General features: G+C 39.6%; 2 protein-coding genes across 7 annotated transcripts in view; one reads left to right on the forward strand and one right to left on the reverse strand.

The window, feature by feature from the left end:
• Window positions 1-8252, forward strand: part of LOC145407165 (glutamine--fructose-6-phosphate aminotransferase [isomerizing] 2-like) — a 57487-nt gene extending 49235 nt beyond the window's left edge. For both annotated transcript variants that reach the window (XM_080278188.1, XM_080278189.1), the window contains exons 7-13: window positions 331-488; window positions 1158-1400; window positions 2037-2266; window positions 3103-3358; window positions 4798-4911; window positions 6357-6485; window positions 7259-8252. In XM_080278188.1, the coding sequence (XP_080134314.1) occupies window positions 331-488; window positions 1158-1400; window positions 2037-2266; window positions 3103-3358; window positions 4798-4911; window positions 6357-6485; window positions 7259-7504 (1376 nt within the window). In that variant the 3' untranslated portion in view covers window positions 7505-8252. The remainder of the gene's footprint in view (window positions 1-330; window positions 489-1157; window positions 1401-2036; window positions 2267-3102; window positions 3359-4797; window positions 4912-6356; window positions 6486-7258) is intronic.
• Window positions 8253-13404: 5152 nt separating this feature from the next.
• LOC145407260 (glutathione S-transferase 3, mitochondrial-like) overlaps window positions 13405-22545 on the reverse strand; it is a 39052-nt gene continuing 29911 nt past the window's right edge. For 3 of the 5 annotated variants that reach the window (XM_080278293.1, XM_080278294.1, XM_080278295.1), the window contains exons 3-5: window positions 22316-22413; window positions 20567-20697; window positions 14810-15823 (exon numbers count right to left, since the gene is read on the reverse strand). In XM_080278293.1, the coding sequence (XP_080134419.1) occupies window positions 15723-15823; window positions 20567-20697; window positions 22316-22413 (330 nt within the window). In that variant the 3' untranslated portion in view covers window positions 14810-15722. Of the gene's footprint in view, window positions 14050-14809; window positions 15824-16518; window positions 16648-20566; window positions 20698-22315; window positions 22414-22545 lie in introns of those variants that run through there. The other 2 variants (XR_013898675.1, XM_080278296.1) reach the window with 2 other exon arrangements.

The following is a 22545-nucleotide window of genomic DNA, read 5'->3' on the forward strand; positions in this document are numbered from 1 at the left end:
CATTTATTGATGAGTTGTGTCAGGAAATTAACATTTCGATTTTGGTGGAATATATATATATATATTTTCTACGACTTTTTAAAAATTAAAACATAGTTCCATCTAATTCTCCCACTGAACTATAGCTAAAGGCTGACACAGTGATATTATGTATTATGTTTTAATTTTTAAAAAGTCGTAGAAAAAAAATGTAGAGCCACAGTGTTGTTTTTTCTCCCATTGAACTATGGGAAATAAGGTGTAAGGTAATAAAAATCTCTGCCAGGTGAAGGTGGATGAACTGTAGATGTATTATGACAGCAGTGTAAAATGAACATGTACGTCTTTCAGACCACCGTTCCACCGTGTATGAACTACCTCACGGTCTAGCCCGCGTTGAGTCACATGCAGAGTTCTTGCCTCTGGGAGATGACAGGGCTGTGGAGTACTTCTTCGCCTCAGATGCTTCCGCCATCATTGAACACACCAACAGAGTCCTGTACCTCCTGGTTAGTTATCCTCAGTTCATTGTAACTCTCTCATGGTTGGAATAATTCAAGTGTTCTAGTCCAGCTAATGAAAGAGATGATTTTATTCAGCTGAGAGTGAGTATGGGAGCCTGATAGCTTTAATAATAACACCATTAATCTTCTCATGGTAAGAACAACACTAGTACAGTGGGCTCTCATTATATGTGACCACAGTATCTGTGTCTGTTCCCCTCACATGAAAATTGTGAATCTTGAGACTGGAGTACATAAATTAATGGGAAAAATTCATCTTGGTCCACCATCCTTGACCAACTACCATTCTACACTTCGTCATTATACACTTCATTGTTTTACACTTCCTCATACTTAACCACTAATTTATTTCTGACACTTATGGGCAATTAATAGATACAGTAGTATTACACAAGATTACATATTATATTATGTACTATAGCAGAGATATGCAACAGTAGTAAAACAGCAAAGGCCATTAGGTATTTACCTGAACAGAGGTGTGTTACATCCTGCACATACAGTTTTGTAGAGAGGGATGGAGTGAAGGGTTGAAGATGAGATGGGACAGCATTATGTGAACATCTTTCTCTTTCTCAGCAGTTTTAGACTAATGCCATGATACAGCATGAGGCAGAAGATAGGTAGATTGAAATGCCTTGTGTTGTGCCACAGGATGATGATGTTGCCAGTGTGGACTCTGAGGGCATCCTGAAGATCCATAGACTGAAGCGCAGCTTGGACGATTCCCACGCCAGAGAGATTACAACACTGAAAATGGAGATCCAGCAGATCATGAAAGGCAACTTCTCTTCATTCATGCAGAAAGAGATCTTTGAGCAGCCTGAGTCTGTCGTAAACACAATGAGGGGACGCATTAACTTTGACAGTGAGACTGTTGTCCTGGGAGGCATCAAGGTGAGTTGAAATGTTTGTAGGGAGCAGAATATGTTATATCACAGTAGATGTATTACTTGTAAGATTAATATAATGCATTTGGCATGGACAAAAATTTACTTAAAGCATAAAGATTAGGGTACTGTGTGTGTGGGTAGTACTGTATTAACAGTACTCCTGGCCGATGATGCACTGATGCACCATTTGTTGGCCAATCAAATCCGGACTGATGAGGCGCCAGTATGCCATTTGTTGGAGTAATTTTTCATGGTTCTAATACATGGCATAACAATACGATGAACACAGGCAACAAATCTTCATTTCGTTGGAAACTCACTCGGGGTAGAAAAGTTGTGGAAGACTGGCCCGGTAAAGTGTTAATAGTTTATATTATCCCCGACTGGAGTTTAATTGAATAAAGATGAGGATGGCATATGTATGTCTAAGAATAATCTCTTACACAGTGGATTTTCACAGTGTAAGTTTTATTATTAGCCAGCTAATTATGGTTAGTAAGATAGCAGTAAACCAGTCATGTTGTTTATGTTTTTACAGAAAAATAAATTTTCATGTATACAGGTCCATCTAAAAAACAAACAGATTTAAACCAAGCAATGCATGTAACAAAATGGAGACTTACCGCATGTTGGCATACAGGAGCACCTGAGTGAGATCCGTCGGTGCCGGCGACTGTTGCTTATTGCCTGTGGAACATCCTACCACTCCACCATTGCCACCAGACAGCTGCTGGAGGAACTGACTGAGCTGCCTGTTATGGTCGACCTGGCCTCAGACTTCCTTGACCGCAACACACCCATCTTCAGGGATGATGTGTGCTTCTTTGTATCCCAGTCCGGAGAGACTGCCGACACACTCTTGGCTCTCAGGTCAGTGCTAATGTGGGGAGGGTCATTGGTGTCCTGTGGTGAGTGATGAAGAAATGTGAGTTCATTTGTTCATTCGTTTGTTTTGATATACCTTGTACGTGCTTGCACGTATCAGCCTTCTTCACCTGATAGTTGCTGTCTGTGATGTATAGAGTCTGGGAGCATCTGCGTTCAGTTCCCAAACCCACAGATCATTTTATTGGACCTCATCTCGTGTCTTTTCAGGTCCACTTCTTGGTACTATACCTCCCACATTCACAGAGCTAGACCTCTTCACCTAGTTTTTGTACTCAGTTCTTTCCACATATCCAGATCATCTGTCTACCCTTACATAATACATCACCATTGCATCAGATCATACCTGATGCCTCAGCTGTTCATTTGCATTTCTACCATTTGTATCTGTGTCATTCAGGGAAACAGTACACATCTACAGAATCTAGTTATCCTCTTCTCTGTTTGGTTAAGTTACTTGTGAATATAAGAAACAGGATAAGGGTATCTTGCACTTTAACTAATACTGTATATAGAGAAAGCTGTGTGCTATATTGTAGCCATATCTTGCTATGTGGCCTGTGTTTACTGCTCCACCTGATACGAAGTAACCATTTATTGTATCAGTCTGGACAAACCTACCAGTTTAGGGGTATCAGTCCACCTGCTGAAGATACAGTATACTGTACAGCATATCTGAATGTAAGAGCAGTGTTAGCTTTGGTCACTGGGAGGCCTCAGGTTAGAATTATTTTGAGTTTCATCTACTTCCATTGTTCTGTAAAGTTGCTACAGTTTATTACATTTTATGATACCCCAACCCATCTCCGATTGTTTGGCAGGTACTGTAAGCAGCAAGGTGCATTGATTGTAGGCATTACCAACACAGTAGGATCATCAATTTGTCGTGAGTCCCACTGTGGTGTGCACATCAACGCTGGACCAGAGATTGGTGTGGCATCAACCAAGGCATACACCTCACAAATGATCTCGCTTGTCATGTTTGCACTCATGATCTCTGAGGACCGCATCTCTGCCCAGCCTCGTCGCTCGGAGATCATCCAAGGCCTCAGACACCTTCCCCAACAGATCAAGGAGGTACACTAAACCATAAACTGGGTTTGGTTATGTAGAGCTGGGGTAGGTCAAGATGGAATATTTTGGATAAGGCCAGGATGGAGTATAGGCAGTTTGTATTTCTGGTTAGGCATATTTTCCAGACTATCACAGCATTTTCCAAGTACGGTACTTGTACACTAGTTGGTACTGTACCTTGAGGGAAACACCAAATCATAGGTACTAATGAAACTTTAATTGAAAATTTTTATGTATAATACAGTGAATGAATAGGAAAATGGTATACAGTATATATATAAGGTATACATATATATATATATATATATATATATATATATATATATATATATATGTATATATATATATATATGTATGTATATATATATATATATATATGTATATATATATATATATATGTATGTATATATATATATATATATGTATGTATATATTTATTTATATATATATCACACACACACACAGATAGATAGATAGAGCAGTATAACGGACTTCAGTAGACCGGAATTCACTTTTATTGGAATCGAGGAGCTACTGGACTAAATTCTTATATATCTGAATCCATCCATCCATCCATCATCCAATCCTATGTTGCCCCATGAGGAGTGTAGGAGCCCAGGGTGAGGCAAGTTGGTTCTGACATTTATAATGAGAGTGACCAGCCTCATTATCTCTGAGTGGCATTACGTGAGCAGCAAACCCCAACCACCCCATGGATATAAACCTTCACCGGCTCAATCCGATTGGAGTGCCGTAATTACCCATTAAACTACCAGGTGCCATAATTTGGTTATATGGTTACCACCCAGTGTAGTAAATGGTTACCTGGTGTACAGGAAACCATTTGGCTTGTCACTCAGTGTAGTCACCCGTAGACAGAAGGAAGAGGAAAAAATGAAGGAAAGAAAGACAGACAGAAGAAGAAGTGTAAAATCACCCATAGGCAGAAGGAGAAGGAAAGAATGAAGTAAAGAAAGACAGAGGAGGAAGTAAGGGAAGAAGGAAGGAGGAGAGGAAAGGGCAGACACCCGAGAGCAGCTCTACATTGAGTGAGTGGATGGTGAGCGCCCAAACCTTTATGATTTAAAAACATATGAGACTATTGTGGCATGGTGTCCAAAGTATATTGCCATGGAAGAGATGCTAGAAACTTCCCTGACAGTGAGAATACAGAGATGTGTTCCATATGCTAGTGTATTTTAGCAGCCACTTCAGACACATTACTACATTGTAGTTAGATAGCCAGGTTGTATATCACAGAGATGTAATATATACAGGTAAATACTTTATGGTTAGATTTATAGAAGGGAAAAAGAAGCAAGAGAGGGGAAGGAGATGATATGAAGGGAGGTAAGGTAGGAAGGAAGGAAGGGAGGGGAAGGAGGGAGGAATTAAGAGTTATGGGTTAAGGTATAGGGCCTAACTTTTAATTCACTTCACAGGTTCTGACCTTAGATGACAAGATTCAGGAGATTGCCAAGGAAGTGTTTGAAAAGAAGTCACTCTTGGTGCTGGGTCGAGGTTACAACTATGCCACTTGCCTTGAGGGTGCTCTGGTTAGTATAATTGTACTGTAGCTACATTAGCTACATTAATATATCCACTTGTATTATGCTTAACCCTTCAGTAAAGTACAACGTCAGTTTTAAAGTTATTCTTGCTCTAACCAAAAGATACTACTATATTTAGCTTAGGAGATCTTCATGGTTGTGAATGGAATAATGGAGGCTGTATCTTCTCCCATTCAAAAAGCCTGTCCTCAGCTGAATAAAAAGCATCAGGGGATAGCAGTTATTAAATGAAAATGATATCCTCAGGCTGAAGATTATGAATCAGAACAGCATAATAGTGTACCTGATACACTTAATTTTATTTCAAATATTTTTCTTCTTCATTTACCACTAGCCTGTCATTGGAGGCTATGTGTTCACCCTCATATATGCGATTCATTGTCTGCCAGATCACAGAACTGATTTGAGAATCACCATGAAATGGATGTAGGAAGGTTCCTATTAACCAGAAATGAAATGATTTCATTTTGCAGAAAGTGTATCCAGATAAAAGTACAGATATATTTTCATTATAGGAAATTTCTTTCATCCATCATTCATTCTTGCCTCATCAGTAGCATAAGGGCAAGGGTCTAGGCCACCCATTCCAGATATTCAACCCTCTTTCTGATTGAGGCGACTGTGGTCACCCTGCGCCAGCGTAAGATATTCTTCCATCTGTTGGAGAAAAGAGTAACAGCCTGAAGAGAATAGGTGGGACCAGAGGTGTTGAGGCAGAACATTAGCAAAAATTATTTACGCATTTTTTTTCCCAGAAAATGACAAGTTTCTTGTGGAAAGTTGCATTTTTGACCATCATCACGGTAAAAAATAGAAACTTCATGGTAAGTTCCTATTAGAAAAGTAGCAACAAAGTTGTAATTAGCACTTCAATTTTTAGGGACTTAGGCATTGTTGAGGGGAATGACTGAGGTCATGGCCAAAGGGTTAAGGTGAGGGAACCAGTCCAGAACCCTTGAGTGGTGTTATATGAGCAGTAAATTTCACCCTCCGCTAGGACTTGAAACCATGTGGGCCACATCCAGTTGAAGCGACAACCCACTAGACCTCCAGGCATCTATTTTTTGGTTATACTTTTACTGTATACTGTAGGTACTTCTGTCTCTGCCTATCATCTCATTCTTTATTGCCTCATGAGAGGATGGAGAATGACAACTGGATGTGGAGAGTTAGAGATGTGAAAGTTGAGGGTAGAGTTGTTAAAGGCAGACTGAAAAAGATTTGGATCAAGATCGTAGAGTTTAACCTCAGAGATAAGGGACCGAATAGAGAGGCTGCTAAAGATTGAGTGATGTGGAGAGCTGCCTTTAGATGATCAAGACTGACACTGGTAACATGTTGGAGACTTTATAAACAATGTCAATGAAGTGAGTATAGGGGTCTGGGGATAGGCTTTTATTCCACTAATATTGTTTTTTCACCCTACACAGAAAATCAAGGAGATCACATACATGCACAGTGAGGGCATCCTGGCTGGAGAACTGAAGCACGGGCCCCTGGCTCTGGTGGACCGTGGTATGCCTATCATCATGATCTGCACCAGAGATAATGTCTTCATGGTCAGTTCACACATACTTTAACTTATGTACTGTCACAAGCAGAAGTTTGCTAACTGTCCTCCTCCATCTGCATCACACTAATGGCATGTCCAGTACTTTCCACCCTGGTTCATTATCAGAGATAATCAACTACGAGCAAATCTCAGGTCTCCCTAAGTTCAGGGATATTAACCAGCAAGGAAAGTGAGAAGCAGAAATGAAACAATATGTAAACGTTTGTCCCCAGCTATACTGAAGTGCTGAGTTCTCATGTATCGCTGTGCCCTCAGTTACTTAGCATATAATGGCGCTAAGCTCTTCTAGCATCTGTGATTAGCAAGGGTGACCATGTTAGCAAGCCATGTTCTTGCTGACAGAAAGATTTAGATTCTAGAAAAGGTGTTGTATCTGCAGTTTGTACTTCAATTTATCGTGATATTGATGAAAATAAAATGTAAATAACTTCACATACCTAAAATATTGCTATCAGTGTTGGTCCTACACAGTTCTGTTACCCTGGATCTGTCACTTGTATTATTAAAACTGAGACCACAAAGGTTTAGACTACCCTTTAATTTATGATGGGCAATTTGAAAACATCTGTGAAGATGGGAAATGGTTTGACCGTATTCCACTCTGCATACCGTAGTAAGGAAAAAGATAAAAAGGCTCAGATGCATTTATTTTCCATCATGTGTATCAGTATTGATGTAAAGAACTAAGGGTTTCGGGTTTGGTTTCCACCTCATGATGTTAGGTTTAATGATATTGCTGTCCTGTGCCTTCCTACACAGAAATGCATGAACGCACTGCAGCAGGTGACAGCTCGTGAGGGTCGCCCCATCTTGATCTGCAACCAGGGTGACGAAGAGCCCCAGAAGTTTGCTTCAAATGTCTTGGAGGTGCCAAAGACTGTGGACTGCCTTCAAGGTCTCCTCACAGTCATCCCTCTTCAGCTCCTTTCATACCATATTGCTGTCCTAAGAGGCTGCAATGTTGACTGTCCTCGCAACCTGGCGAAGTCTGTTACTGTGGAGTGATCAGTTTGACTTTGTCAGTCTACTCTATATCCTCACACCTCTCCCTGACCTGGTCATCCCCAGATGATCCTTCTGTATCATGTGACCCCTGCTGTGACTTGTTTTTTTTTTCTCATTTGTCATCCAGGTCTTGTCACCATATACTGTTTGAGTAGCCATTACCAGTTTCAGACAGCCAAGCATTGAAAGATATTGATGTTGTTAAATAGAACATTCCCTGAAACTTTTCAGTAAACTGTTCTTTTTATTACAGTTAATAAAGAGGAACTATATAAAGGGATATTGATTATATGCAAAGTATACAAAAAATAAAAAAATAGTAAGTCTTCTGCCAGCTATGTCATGGTATATAGTCAAGTTAAAGGCATCCCCTCAAATTTGTAAATTATAAAATTTGAGATGGTATTGGCTCATAACTAAAAATTACAGTACCTGTGTTTGACAGGACCTGATATTTTGTACTTGAAAAAAATCTGTGATTGTCTCACCTGGTGCACTACACATCTGGTTTGGTGTGGTTGCACGCTCTCTTTGCCAGTTCCTGTGGTTGCTCATTTTTGGCTCAAAATGGTATGGGATATCATTGTCAGAAAGACAGGAAGACCAGAGTTCTTGTGCTTCGTCCTCCCTTTATCATGTTATCAGCTGAAAGTTCTCTTTAAGTAGATGGTGGATATTAGCGTGACTGCAGCTAATCTTATAAACCAGTTCAGTTAATATAAAGGTTATGGGTATCTTTGTCTAGCACTGAATAAGGATTATTCTTTTTTTGTCCTTCAGTATAGATTGTAACGAGGCTCATCTCCTGCTTGTGCAGCAGACTATCTTCAGGTCAGATTTAAAAAAGCACGACTTTATTTATATATCTATATATATAGATAGATAAAAAGATAGATAGATAGACTTTATATATATATATATAGATAGATAGATAGACAGACAGACAGATAGATAAGTAGATATAGATGTATATATATATCTATCTATCTATCTATCTATATATATATATATAGATATAGATATATAGTAGGGCTATAGTAGTACTTTGCTGGTACTGCAAAAGTACATACCTGTACAAGAACTGATAATATCTGACATGGATAAATTTTTGCTTGGTGTTAGGTGTAGGTGGCCCAGTGTATTGAGGGATACAGTAGTAGTGGATGAAAAGTGGAAGCTGATTCTCCCACAGGCAGTGCTTCATTTGTTGAATATCCAATCAACTAGGGTTAACATAATGTACCGCCAAATGCAGCCTACATGGTAGTTACATGTACTTATTACACTTTTCTGTGATTCTGTAGTGTGTAGCAGTACTAACATAAAATATGTCATTCTAAGATCCATACCCTTCAAGCAGTTCATAGTGCACTGTTCCCAGAGCATGTAAGAACCATTAATTCATGGAACAAATGTATTGTATTATTTTAAATTTGTCAATCTAAGAGTAAAATCCTCCCAATGAGACCCATCAGCTCCTTGCATTAACCAGAATATACACTGTGGACACAAATCCCAGGCAAGACAACCAGGAGACTGACATTGGGCTACTGGGAGTCTAATGTAGGAGAGATGCAGCTAACTCTGATATCATATAGAAATAGAGGTCATACAATGATATATTGGAATATAGTACAGCATGTTACTAGATTTTCTCATGTTTGTCATTAATTTTTATTTCCCAACATCCCAAGTGAAATACAGTTGACCACGATGTTTATTAAGGTACTGACTGTAGTGCCTGTCACTTGATTCAGATTTGAGGAATGTAGATGTTGTACATAGTTCTCAAATATGCATATACATGCATGTACCAATTGTTCAGATTCATTGTTTTAGGGTGATGCTTTGTAGAGGTACTTTTATAGTTAAGGAAATACAAATGTACAGTGTGTTCAGAGGTGTTCATTACCATGTTTAATGTAATGAATGGTATGTGTGTACATATATTTTGTGTATGTGTGAGTTTGAGTGCATGCATGGCAGATAATGCTGGAATGTGTAAGTACAGTAGTCCAGTATGAATATTAAAACACAGATATCACTTAGCATGGAGGATGTACCTTTGGTATTGATTTCAAAAGTTTCCTCTTAATATGTACCAACTATGTGACAGTGTGAGTGTGTGGGTACAATAAGGACACACTATCTCATACAGTACTTAAAGGATAGTTGGTTGTTTCTGGAATTCCAGAATACTTGAGGTTTTGGAATACTGTGTAGTACTGATAACCTTCTGTGATCTGCAGACACATTATTGAAAGAATGATTAAAATTTGTTGGTTTCAAAAGCCCATACATAAATGTATAAGCACAAGTTATCAATATCCAGAATGCACTTGGAAAAAAAAAAATGTAAAACTGAATTAGGCATCTGTTGACTTTAATTAGATATGTCAGTATATCCTAGTCTGAGGTTAGCATCCTGTATGCTTTGTTGTGAGCTTGTGATTCATGGTGGTACAAAACATTCCTCATGTTCTGTTTGTCAGAAAAGGCTTAAAACCCTGTGTAATTATCAGGTGACCCAAGGCATGTTAGGAGGGACTCTGTCCCAAGAATATGTTCATGGCAGTCAGTTTGGTTTTAGAATATGGGCTTGCTAATCATTTTTACATTTATGTGAATGACACTGACATTTGAAACATGTTTCCTACCTTAAAGGTGAGTATGGCTGAGGAATGTTTTAACATGGCATTCACTGCATGCTTGTACAGTTCAGGAGGATTTGAAGCTAACTGTTCACATTTCTCTGGTATTGGTAACAGAAGCAGCTTTCTGTAAAGTGAAGCCAGGTTTGGTTGGCAGCATTGTTATCATATACACAACCAGTGCGTTAAGGTACATAGTTACATCATTCACATGCAAGTGAAAAGTGTATTATGTTTCTGTTAACCAATTTTACTTGGTACAGGTGACTCATTTATTAACTGTTTTTGGCCAGAGATGTTAGGGAGGCTCCAGCCTTTTCCCTGAAATTAAAGTTTTTTATCAGCTGTTTTTGGCCAGAGATGTTAGGGAGGCTCCAGCCTCTTCCCTGAAATTAAAGTTTTTTTATCAGCTGAACATTTTGATTAATACTTGCCCAAGTTCTCTTCCTCATTCCTCTCTCTCTTTTTCTTTTTTTTTAAATAGCCCTTGCTCATTGGTAATTTTTCCCTGATATTGTTTTAAAATTACCAATAATATATACCCAGAAAAAGATTACAGAAGCCTCATTTATATGTTTCCTTTTTGTAAATCCTGATTATGAAGATGGCAGACTTGTATAACTGAATAATGTGAAGTTTGAGTTGCCTGTTGAGGTGAGTGTTTTGTGCACCTTTGACCTTGGACAACTGGATATTCACCAATATATACACAAGTTGTTTATGACTTATGCCAAGAAAGCAGTCCTTTTGGAACTGGAGTATTAAAGAATTTTTGTTAAGAGTCTGTATTTTAATATCCTGTTATAACACTTTAAATTTCTCTTCATGGCTGTTCTCTGGGTATGAGTGGGTGTAGGTGTAGGTTTGGTCGAAGTATAGCTGTTGTCTCTACACTTTGGGTGTGGTAGGGTGCAACTAGGTACAGATAGGTGTTAGTGGGTGTCGCAAGTTTTACGTAAGTGTAAGTTGGTGGAGGTGGGTTTAAGTGTATTTAGGTGGGTGTACTTGAGTGTGGATATGAATAGAGGTTTGTAGGTGGATGTGGGTATGTGTGGAGTGCCATGGGTGTGTGTATGTAGGTGTGGATAGGCACTGGTGGATGTGGCAGGTGTGGATGGATGTAGATGAATGTGGATGAGTGGGTAGGTGTAGATTTTTTTTAGGTGGGTATGGGTGACTGAATGAGTGTAGGTGGGTGTAGTATAATATGGAAGGATGTAGATGGGTATGGGTGCATGTAGGGGTGTGGATGCTTGTTGGTAAGTGTGGATAGGTGTTGGCGGGTGTAAGTAGGTGAGTGTTGGTGGATGCTGTAATAATTTTTTTTTTTCTGCAAGTACCTGTGTTTTATTCTTCACATTTAACTTAAACTGATTAATTAAGCTCTAATGGTTAATGGATCATTGAACAATGAAATTGAGGAGAGGATTAGACAGGCTTGGCGAGCTGTTGGAATGTTGAAATCTGTTTGGAATAATAATATGCTTTCGGTACATACTAAAGTGAAAATTTACAAGTCCATGGTTAGACCAATTGTAATTTATGGGCATGAGTCACGGTACAGTACAATTGAAACAGATCAGAAAGCATTAGGATTTGAGAATAAAATACTGAGAAGGATTCTTGGGGTAAAGTGGCAAGACAGAGTTACAAATGCAAGAGTAAGGGATATTACGAGAGTGGAACCAGTTAATGAATATGTGAGACTGTCTCGCTGGAAGTGGCTGGGGCACACATACAGAAAAGAAGGTAGTTTAATACAGGATGTGCCAGAGTGGACTGCTAGAGGAAGAAGAGGTAGAGGTAGGCCGAGGGAAACCTGGTTGAGGACAATGAAAAAAGAAGCACGAAAGGAGTGTTGGTGGGACCTGAAGGAGATGGCAAGAGACAAATATTGGTGGAGAGAGTTCATTGAGGCCCTATGCATCCCGTGGGGTGCCACAGGAAATGATTGATTGATTGATTGAAGCAGACCTACCTTAGCTCCAATATCAAAGAAAAATATAAATGGCCATGTTTCAGTAAGCTAAAAAGCTCCATGTTCAACAAACAATCATTACGGTAACTACCTACAATGTGATAATTTTTCTCTACTTGGCCATTTATCCCTGGACCAAAAAATGCCTAACTAAGGTAATGCAGTTGAAATATAGTGGCTTGGCTTTGAAAGTAACTTAAAACTAGCAATAAAAGCAACACTCATGAGTATTTTCATCAGCTAATGGGGATTAAATATGTTGTGGTGCTACTTCAAAATAAGTTAACATACGAGTAAGGACCTTACCTGAGTTGATGAGCTGGCTGGTTGCTGACTGGTTGAAAAGTATGTGACGCCATTTACCTGTCATGTGTACATCAGGTTCGAGCCGGACATCTGAAGTAGAAAGCTACATGTAAATTGTCCAGGCAACAAATTAAAGCTTGTCTCCACAGCAACAGGCTTTATGATAACCTATTGAAATATTTCACAAAGGCCTCAAAAAGTCCTCTCTCAGAAGCATATGCTTAGTTGGTTGTTATGGGTGTGTGTGTGTCAGTGGGTGTATGTGGCCTTCGGTCAACATTATAATGCATTAATTTCTTGCTGCAGCATACTCATAGTTATATTATATACTTTTTACATATCCTAGTGTTTTGTTTGTGTATTAGTAATGTGACTATGAGTGTAAAGTATGAGCTTAGCTTGAGATGTAACTGCCAATTAAGAATGACGAGTGGGGGGCTGGGTAGGGTAGGGGTGTGAAGGAGGGTTGGGAGTTGGGGTAGAAGGGGATGGAGCTCATTTGGTTCCCCACTCCCATCTTCCCTGGATACGGTATATAGAGGTACGAAGGGGGCACCCCTGAGCAAAAATTAGTGATCGCGAGTGTACATGATCATTAAATAAACACTTAAAATGATGTGGGTTATTGTTTTACTCACCGGAAATGCATAGAAATATAGATGAACAGTTGCAGGCAGGTACATCCAAGTCCAAGAGCAAGTCCAAGCCAGATAAATCCTTAGATAAAACCCAGAAAAATTCAAATGAAGACCAGAAAAATTAGAAAAATTTCGCCTGGACAAATTCAGAGCACTGGGATTTTCAGATCATTGGTGACCAGATTGGAGGACTTTTACTGTATTAGCAAAACACAGTACTGCATTAAGCAGTTTATTTAACTAGGTGTTTTATTGAAATACACCTAGCATTAAGTGAGGAATTATTGCCATCGGTAATCTTATTACGCAAATTTAAACTATGTGTAAAGCCCTGTTTCTTTAATGCATATTTTCTTATTTACAATATTATCAAGTGGTGATATGCAATTTTTCTAAAGCATAGCTAAAAATAAAATATACAATATCATTTCATGATGAACAGTGAAGAAGTATGGTAATACAGGTATGGTAGTCATACAGCAGATCTACGGACAAAAATCATAAAGGTCCACAGAACAATTATTACTTGAGGCCCCTAATAACATAGTGTACCGAACGCCACATGTTGAAAACGGAGAAAAACGCAGTTAATGTTGCGTAACTTTCAAAATGCCATAACTTTGGAACTAGTGAATATTTTTTAGTGCTTTTTTTTATTTTTTTATTTTAGCTTGAAGTGTTCCTGAGCTTCTTACTAATGTTTTGTGCCCACATCTCTGGCCTCCTCGTTCTTTTTCTGTTATGAAAAGGACCAGCAGCTTTTTGCTCACTACTAGAGTTGCTCAGGTTCTCGAGACAATGAGAAAAAACACTAAAACAGCTCTGAAAATAGCCAGTTAATCCAGGCAGTGTTCTAGGCCGGCTGGTAAACAAAAACCTGCATCACATGGCGACAGATTCCCAGATAACAGTTGCCAATGTCTTGCTGAGCTCTCTGCCTTTCCCATTTTCTGTACATTAAGTTGCTGTTTGCTGATGATACAGACGAATGGGAGTTGCAAGGTTTGGTGAATGAATTTGGGACAGCGTGTAGGAGGAGGAATCTGAAAGTTAATGTAAACAAAAGTAAAGTTATGGTGTTTGAGAGCAATGAAGTCACAGAGTGTGCAGTGAGGTTGGATGGTGAGGATATGGAGAATGTGAGTGCATTCAAGGGTACTTGGGTAGTGTGATGAGTAAGGATGGAACTTTGGGGGATGAAGTGCGTGAAAGGGTACAGCAGGGAAGGAAGGTTGTTGGTACACTGAAAGCAGTGATGAGAAATAGGGAGGTGAGTATGGAAGTTAAGAAGTCACTGCTTGATAGTACTGTGATCCCTACCCTGACGTATGGAAGCGAGGCATGGACCTTGCAAGAGGGGAACAAGTCAAGAGTGAGAGCAGTGGAAATGAGTTACTTGAGAGGAGCATGTGGAGTGACGTGGAGCGACAGGTTGACGAATGAAGAAGTGAAGGAACGCTGTGGGGTGGATGTGGATGTGGTTGAGAAGATTAGGAGAAATACACTGAGGTGGTTTGGACATGTGAAGAGAATGGAGAATGAAAGACTGATTAAGAGGGTGTATGTAGGTGAGGTGGAGGGAGGGAGAGGGAGAGGTAGACTGAGGATGAGGTGGAGGGATGGAGTTGAGAGGTATATGAGGGAGGGGGGGGGTGAGTTGGGGGGAGGGTAGTCAAATGGTGGGTGACAGAGCGACTTGGAGGCATTTTGTCTGCGGCCACCCTTTGCGGGATTAGGGTGTCGGGCTATAGATAGATAGATAGATAGATGGCTAACTTACCCTTAAAATCATGCAATTTTATGCTAAAATATTCCTTTATGTTAGAATAATGGTACAATAATTAATAATGCCATAAAAAAATGCATGACTGTGAGCATAAAGAAATGCTAGTACCTTGTAACACCAGACAACACGTTGCTGGGAGGCACTTGGTACATTCTGTGACCATCATGAAGGCTTGTCGATCCACTGAGGTGAAGCAGGCAGTGAGACTATGTTACAGAAGGGGAATTTGGACCCTAATGCCAGTTGCTTTCTGTACCTTGTGGTTGCTTTCCAGATCAAAGAGGGTTTGGGTTACATACTGGTATACTTAACTCGGTTTTGCTTGCAGTGGCGCTCGGTACACTATGTTATTAGAGGTCTCACTTATTCATAGTTCATTATGTCTAAAGGATAAAATCTCCAAATGCACAGGGGGTATCAGGATTATTGATCATTTAACCTACTAGAGTATCCTCAGGAATAACAAATATTGGCTCTTGTGAGTGTCTCAGACAAAACAGTTCAATGTCTTGTTTCTGCTCTGCATTTAACATTTACTTAATGCTGTTGCAACCTTTGCTGAATCTACAACCAATCTAAAAGATGTAAGAAAAATTTGTGTGTGAAGCAGTGGAGCTGTGTACAGGAATACTGTACTGCATTTATGCACGGTATTTTGAACTGGCATCACTTCATAGACCATTACTCTTAGTTGAACAATATCATCTGGTAGAATCCAAAATAGTATTTCTGGATGTCAGTCACTGAATGAGCTCAGGGGATATGGATTTTTAAGCTGCCTCAGAAACAGATTGTATATGAATAATTGTATGTTTTCTTTGCTGCTTATCTTTTGCATTTTACACGACAGATGCTGCACTTAGAACCAGCCAAGCAGCCCACTTGCCAGGCGGCCAGTAGTGTAGAGAAGTGTGATCAGTCCCAGGTAGCCGAAGCTGCCACGCATGCGCTTCTTGGGATCTGGGGACAGTAGAAAGAAACAGGTAAAACAGGTATTCATGTGGCTTCATAAATAATATGTCAAGAAAAACAGGAACAAACATGATATCAATATCATTTATGGGTATGAGTGCATTTTTTAGCCATGTTATAAAATGCAGAGTAGATGTGTGGCACATTTCCTTTGGCACTCTTCTGAAGTACTTTTGCTTTTTTTATTTGTCTTGATTTTGTTTCTACATCTTATCACCCTATTATTATGGAAAATTGGGACAGAATCATGATGCAATAATAATAAGCTGCTCTATTTAATGGCCAAAATGAGATTAAGCTTTTTCTTAAATATAAATAATGAAGTCCTTCCTATTTTAGAGAATGAACTGGAGCCACTGACAGGGGGTGACATCTTGCTTGCAACTGCCACCCTAGATGAATAAAGGCAGGGGAAAAAAATATCTTGGGAAGTTGATGCAGTGGGTAGAACAGAATACAGAGAGCCATAAAACAACAAATAAACCTTGTCCACAGAAAGTTTTCAGGAAACTGCATTGTAAACCATTACTCGTATAACAGCCAGCCTGACATGTTTACATTTGGTGCAGTTTATCATCACTCTCTCACAAAGTATGAATGGAAGGCACTGGTGACCAGAAGCATATGAACACAGATGACTTGAGAATAATAAATACTGTAAGTGACAGAAACTGTGTGGGTGATTCTCGTTTATTCCTGAGACCTCTGAATTTGCAAAACTGCAGTTTATTCTAATTTGAATATCCCTGAAGTCACCCACAGGAAGGATACCATTGGGATGACTGTGGATCATCAGATGAACTTGAATAAACCTGAAATATAAAAGCTTTGAGGCCAGCACAGAAGAGTGCAAAAAGTGAAACTGCAACATGTGAAGGTACCAACACCCTTAATATAAGTGCTGCTTGAAAGCAGCACTTCTTTTCCAAAATCTTGTTGAACAGAACAGAGCCAGTAATTGATAAAATTTTAAGAGAAGAACAAGTGGGATTTAGAAAGGGTCAAGGTTGTAATGATCAAATTTTTATTATAAGGCATCTAATGCAACAAGCTAATGAGATGAAAATGCCACTTAGTATGTGTTTTGTTAATTCTGAAAAAGCGTTTGATAGTGTTTCACATGGAGCTATGTTGAAAATTATGAGATTCTGTGGTATACCAGAAAAGTTTGTAAATATTATTAGAAGCCTGCATGAAGGTACATTTTGTAATGTAATGGTGGGTGGTTCTTTGAGTGATCCATTTGAAGTTAGGTCAGGAGTGATTCAAGGAGTTCTTTCACCTTTACTGTTTGTTTTGGGTATGGATTATGTTATGAGAAAGGTTGTAAGGAGATCAGGTGCAGGAATTAACTGGAAAGAAAATAAGAGGCTGATGGATTTGGACTATGCTGATGATATTGTACTGATTAGTGACAAGCCAAATGGTTTCCTGTACACCAGGAAACCATTTACTAAGCTGGGTGGTAACCATATAACCAAATTTTGGCACCTGGTGGTTTAGTGGGTAATTATTGTGCTCCAGTTGGATTGAGCCAGGGAAGGTTTATAGCCAAGGGGTGGTTGGGGTTAATTGCTCATGTTATGCCACTCAGGGATGAGTGAGGCTGGTCACTCTCATCTTAAATGTCGAGACCAACTGCCTAGCCCCGGGCTCCTACGCTCCTCTTGGGCCAATGTAGGATTGGATGATGGATGAATGGATGGATTTACGAGATGCAGAGGGTGCTTGATTGTCTGGTGGAGGAAGGAGAAAAAGTAGGATTGGTAATAAATTGTGGAAAGACTGAAATTATTAATACGAATGTGGAGAACCAAATTGACTGTGTAATTGGAAATAATGTGGTGAAGAATACAGAAAATTTTAAATATTTGGGAACGATTGTATCATCTAATGGATCATTAAACAATGAAACTGAGAAGAGGATTAGACAGGCTTGGCGAGCTGTTGGAATGTTGAACTCTGTTTGGAATAATGATATGCTTTCAGTGCATACTAAAGTAAAAATTTACAAGTCCATGGTTAGATCAATTTTAATTTATGGGCATGGGTTATGGTACAGTACAATTGCAACATATCAGAAAGTATTAGGATTTGAGAATAAAATACTGAGAAGGATTCTTGGGGTAAAGTGGCAAGACTGAGTTACAAATAAAAGAGTAAGGGATATTACAAGAGTGGAACCAGTAGATGAATATGTGAGACTGTCTCGCTGGAAATGGCTGGGGCACATATATTGAAAACAAGGCAGTTTAGTACAGGATGTGCCAGAGTGGACTGCTAGAGGAAGAAGAGGAAGAGGTAGGCTGAGGGAAACCTGGATGAGGACAATGAAAAGAGAAACGGGAGAGGAGTGTTGGTGAGACCTGAAGGAGATGGCAAGAGACAAATATTAGTGGAGAGAGTTCATCGAGGCCCTATGGATCCCGTGGGGTGCTAAAGGAAATGATTGCTTGATTGATTGAAAGCAGGATGTGACTCATATAACAGTGACTTACTGTTCCCTAACTTTCCACGACAAAACTTCAGAAAGAACTGGCGGAGGATTTAACATGCTACAATGGTGAGTAGTTAAACTAATATGTGTATTGTGAGGGAACCAGAACTAAAAATACTGAATACACATCCTATTCACTGGTTTGTCTACTTTAACCAGAACAATTTTTGTCCTCTGCAGCCTGGTTCTCATATTTCAATGACAACAATACGAAAGCTCCACATCCTTTCCATAGTACTTCTTCATGACTAGCATCATAATCTGGTGTTTATCTCTTATTACAGCTCAGCATTCAGGACAGAGACATGTTAATTTTAGGCCAAGTTAAAGCAGACTGTGCAAAGTTCATAAACAGAAAAAATCTGGCTGCCTTAGCTGGAGGCTTCAAGACGTCTTTGGCAGAGATTATGGACAGGGGTTGCTTGTGTTGTGATCCTGAGATGAGTACATATACTGTATGTTGTGATGTAACAAGCAGAAGTACAGCAAAACCACAGTAGGGTGTGTAGACAGCACTTTGTATGAATAGTTATTATTAACTGTTGCTGTTATTGCTGTTGTTGCTACTGTTGCTGCTTTTGTGGCCCCTTGTTCAAATGGATGCAAACCTGATGGACACAGAAATCTGGTAACTTTAGCTACAGCCTAAGGCCCCATCCACACAAGCAGGCAGTGCCTGACAGGCAAACACTGTTACCAAATCGCATTCCAATTCACATGTTTAGAGGGTGGGTGGTGGGCACGAATGTATATGACATCATAAGCAGGGAAACCACAGGCAAATCATCGAAATGACCTGCCCATTGTTGAGGCATTGCCTGCTGGGCTGATGGCCGGTATGTAGCCAACAGCTGCCGGGGACTGCTCGATCTGGAAACACTGCTAAAAAAGGGAGGGATATTCACTCAGCAGGTTGTGCCCGTCGGGCACTGCCCGCTTGTGTGGACAGGGCCTTATTGTTGATGTTATGTTCAAGGTTTGCTAATGAATTAAAAGTGAGCTGAATGAAGTAAGTGTAATGCAGTGTGAGGGAGCTGCATAACAGTGAAGGAAGATTGGACAAACTATATTACATTTTTGGTACAGATGAAGAATGATGGCTCCATCATAATCTGGGTAGGTGAACTCATAAATCTTTGAGTTAGGTAGTTACTGTGGGATGAGAGTCTGGTGTTAGTTCATGATGGGTACTGTTTGGCTGAAGGTCTTGAATGGCTATGGTGATGTACATATGCATGTTTTGTGTAGTGTAGTGCTCGAAGTTGGAGTTATTTATTTATTTATTCATTTATTTTATTTTTGGGCGGGGGTAGGTGGGAGCACCTGCCATCCACCTATTCGATGTAGTGCTGCTCTTGGGTGCCTGCCCTTTCTTCTCTTCCTTCATTCTCTCCTTCCTCTTCTACTTATATTTCCTTCATTCTTTCCTCTTCCTTCTGCCTACGGGTGACTTTACACTCCCTCTTCTGTCTTTCTTTCCTTCATTCTTTCCTCTTCCTTCTGCCTATGGGTGACTCTACATTGAGTGACAAGCCAAATGGTTTCCTGTACACCAGGAAACCATTTACTATGCTGGATGGTAACCATATAACCATATTATGGCACCTTATGGTTTAGTGGGTAATTAAGGCACACCAATCAGATAGAGCCTGTGCAGGCTTATATCTAAGGGTGGTTGGGGTTTATTACTTACATAGTACCACTCAGGGATGAGTGAGGTTGGTCACTCTCATCTTAAATAACAGGACCACCTTGCCCAGCCCCAGGCTCCTACGCTCCTCGTGAGGCAACACGACTGGATGATGGATGGATGGCTAGATTTTTTTTTTCTTGTAGAGAAACTGCAAGATGATGCATGGTGTACAATCTCTCTCTACATTAATGGGATTCTTGACTGGAGATACTGTTGTTCCCTGGTCAAGGTGATTTGCATCTGTGGTCTTTGAGCATCATCTTACAACTGCATTCTGAAGGCTCTGTCTGAAGTTTTTCCATTATTATGGCTGATAAGACAGGTGTTATTTCTGTGAGATTTATTTCTAGTGGTGTCTCTAGTACAGTACTGTTTTGCTAGAGACTTGGATGGGTGTGGAAGGTATGTGTTTATGTATGAACATCACAACTGTATCATGCAATTTTACTGTGCTATCAAAGATCAGTAAAGAGCTTTAGCCATTTTACTACAGTACAGTACATTGCACGGTCTGTCAAAGTGTAATGAGAAGATGGCTGACCTCCAGTGTAGTAGCCAAGGGCATAGGCAACCCGACCAGCACACCAGACAGTACCGGCAAGAGCACTGGTGATGGGGCTGTGAATACCACCCAGCAGCAACAACGTCAGGAAGGTTGGGTACATCTCCAGCCTGTCAAGAACAATATGATTACATTGCTGCTGCTCACAAATCACACTCCTGTCCCTCTACACTAAAAACCACACTTTTCCTGGACTATTTATTACTACTGTACACTATGTACACTACAAAAGACTTGCTTCTATGCACAACACAGACTAACACTTCTCCCATATTTCATAAACCAACACTAGTCGGGTTACCAGCATACAGCTCACAATGCATACCATAACCATACATGTTTATTGCTTTATTACAAAACTTCACCCTAAACAAGAACTGTCATCCATTAAACCAAACAGCTATAAACCCACTGTATTTAAAATACTGCATACTGACTGTTTACTTTGTCATATCACAACATCATTAAATTTAAGGAACAGTAATGATTATCAAAACAGATATCGTTAAAATAATTATATACTGCACTATACCTCCTTACAGCTTTTATCTAACCTTTTCTGCTCTCACTTCATTTCTCACCCATTAGTCCCTCCCTCTCAGAACCAAACAGTACCATCATCAACTGTGAAGGGATGACATTCACATACAAAATGCAAACATACTTCCCATACTATACCTCCCTTCACCATCTAAGGGTACATTCATCATGATGCCAACAAAGCATAGACATACAAGTTGTTCTGTAATGGTAACTTATATTTCTGGTGTGTATAGGGATACAACATTAACCCCTCCTGCACAATAATCTTAAATATTTTATGTTATACAATACTCTTGCTGCTTCTAGAACACCTGTTGGGAAACCTTTCTTAGTGAAGGAGTTGGAAGTTATCTTCATTTATCCCTATTATATATTTTTGCCACCACCTGATAATTTTTGAATCCTGAAGGCCTTTCATAGTGAATGGATTGATACCTTAATAACAAACAGTAACATTTTTAAAACTATCCCCCGACGCACTCAATTCCTTTCCTCTTCCTAAGTCATTCAGTTTTTTCATCACCATTTCTCTTATCATACATTATCTTTACAACCCCCCCACACCTATTTTTCTCCATACAACCTCTCCACACATTTATTTTTATCTTTCCTTGCTTCTATTTTTCTTCTCTACTTTCTCCTTCCATTATTTATCTCATCCAACCCTATATCAGTCTCTGCCCATCCTTCCCCTCTTATCTACACCAGTTACCTCTTTCCACTCTGTCTTCCCTCAACAACTTCATCCACCTCTTGCATCCAATCATAGCCACTCTGTTCTCTCTCTTTCCTCTTCTTCTATATCTCCCTCACCACCATTGTGGTCTAGTGGATCAGACTACAACCTGCCTTCATTACCTATTGCCTATGGACTGTGAAAAACTCTCCTTTATGGTGAGTAATATCATAAGAAAGAAACAAGAATAAAAAAAATATATATATTATAATAGCTTAAGGGACACTGCTTCTAACTTTTACATTACAAGAGGTCTCCTGTAAGCTTAACAGTATCATAGCATTTACATATGCTGAAGAAACAAATGTATTGAGGAACGAATAATTTTATAGTCTGTAACTATTCCTCCAGTCATATGGTATGAACATTCTAACTTTCTTGCTTTATGTGGCCACAACTGACTCAAAATAAACTAAAAATTACAAAACAGTAGCCTGAGTTAAGCATACGTATTCTGGTGAGCGCGCTGGTAGCAGTTGAAGAGGTCATTGTCAGGACTGTACATTGTTGGGTACTTGATGCGAAACTGGCGACGCATCGTACCAACCTGACACAGAAAACACACATTAACATATATATTATCATCCCATTCTTACCATGGAGGGCTGGGAAGCTCCGCAAATTTGAGAAGGAAATATACAGTACAGTGATATCAAAAGTATTTCCACCAAACTGCATA

This window comes from Coenobita brevimanus, chromosome 72 (assembly GCF_032717465.1).
Source record: "Coenobita brevimanus isolate Jiangsu-jjx chromosome 72, ASM3271746v2, whole genome shotgun sequence".
NCBI classification, from domain to species: domain Eukaryota; kingdom Metazoa; phylum Arthropoda; class Malacostraca; order Decapoda; family Coenobitidae; genus Coenobita; species Coenobita brevimanus.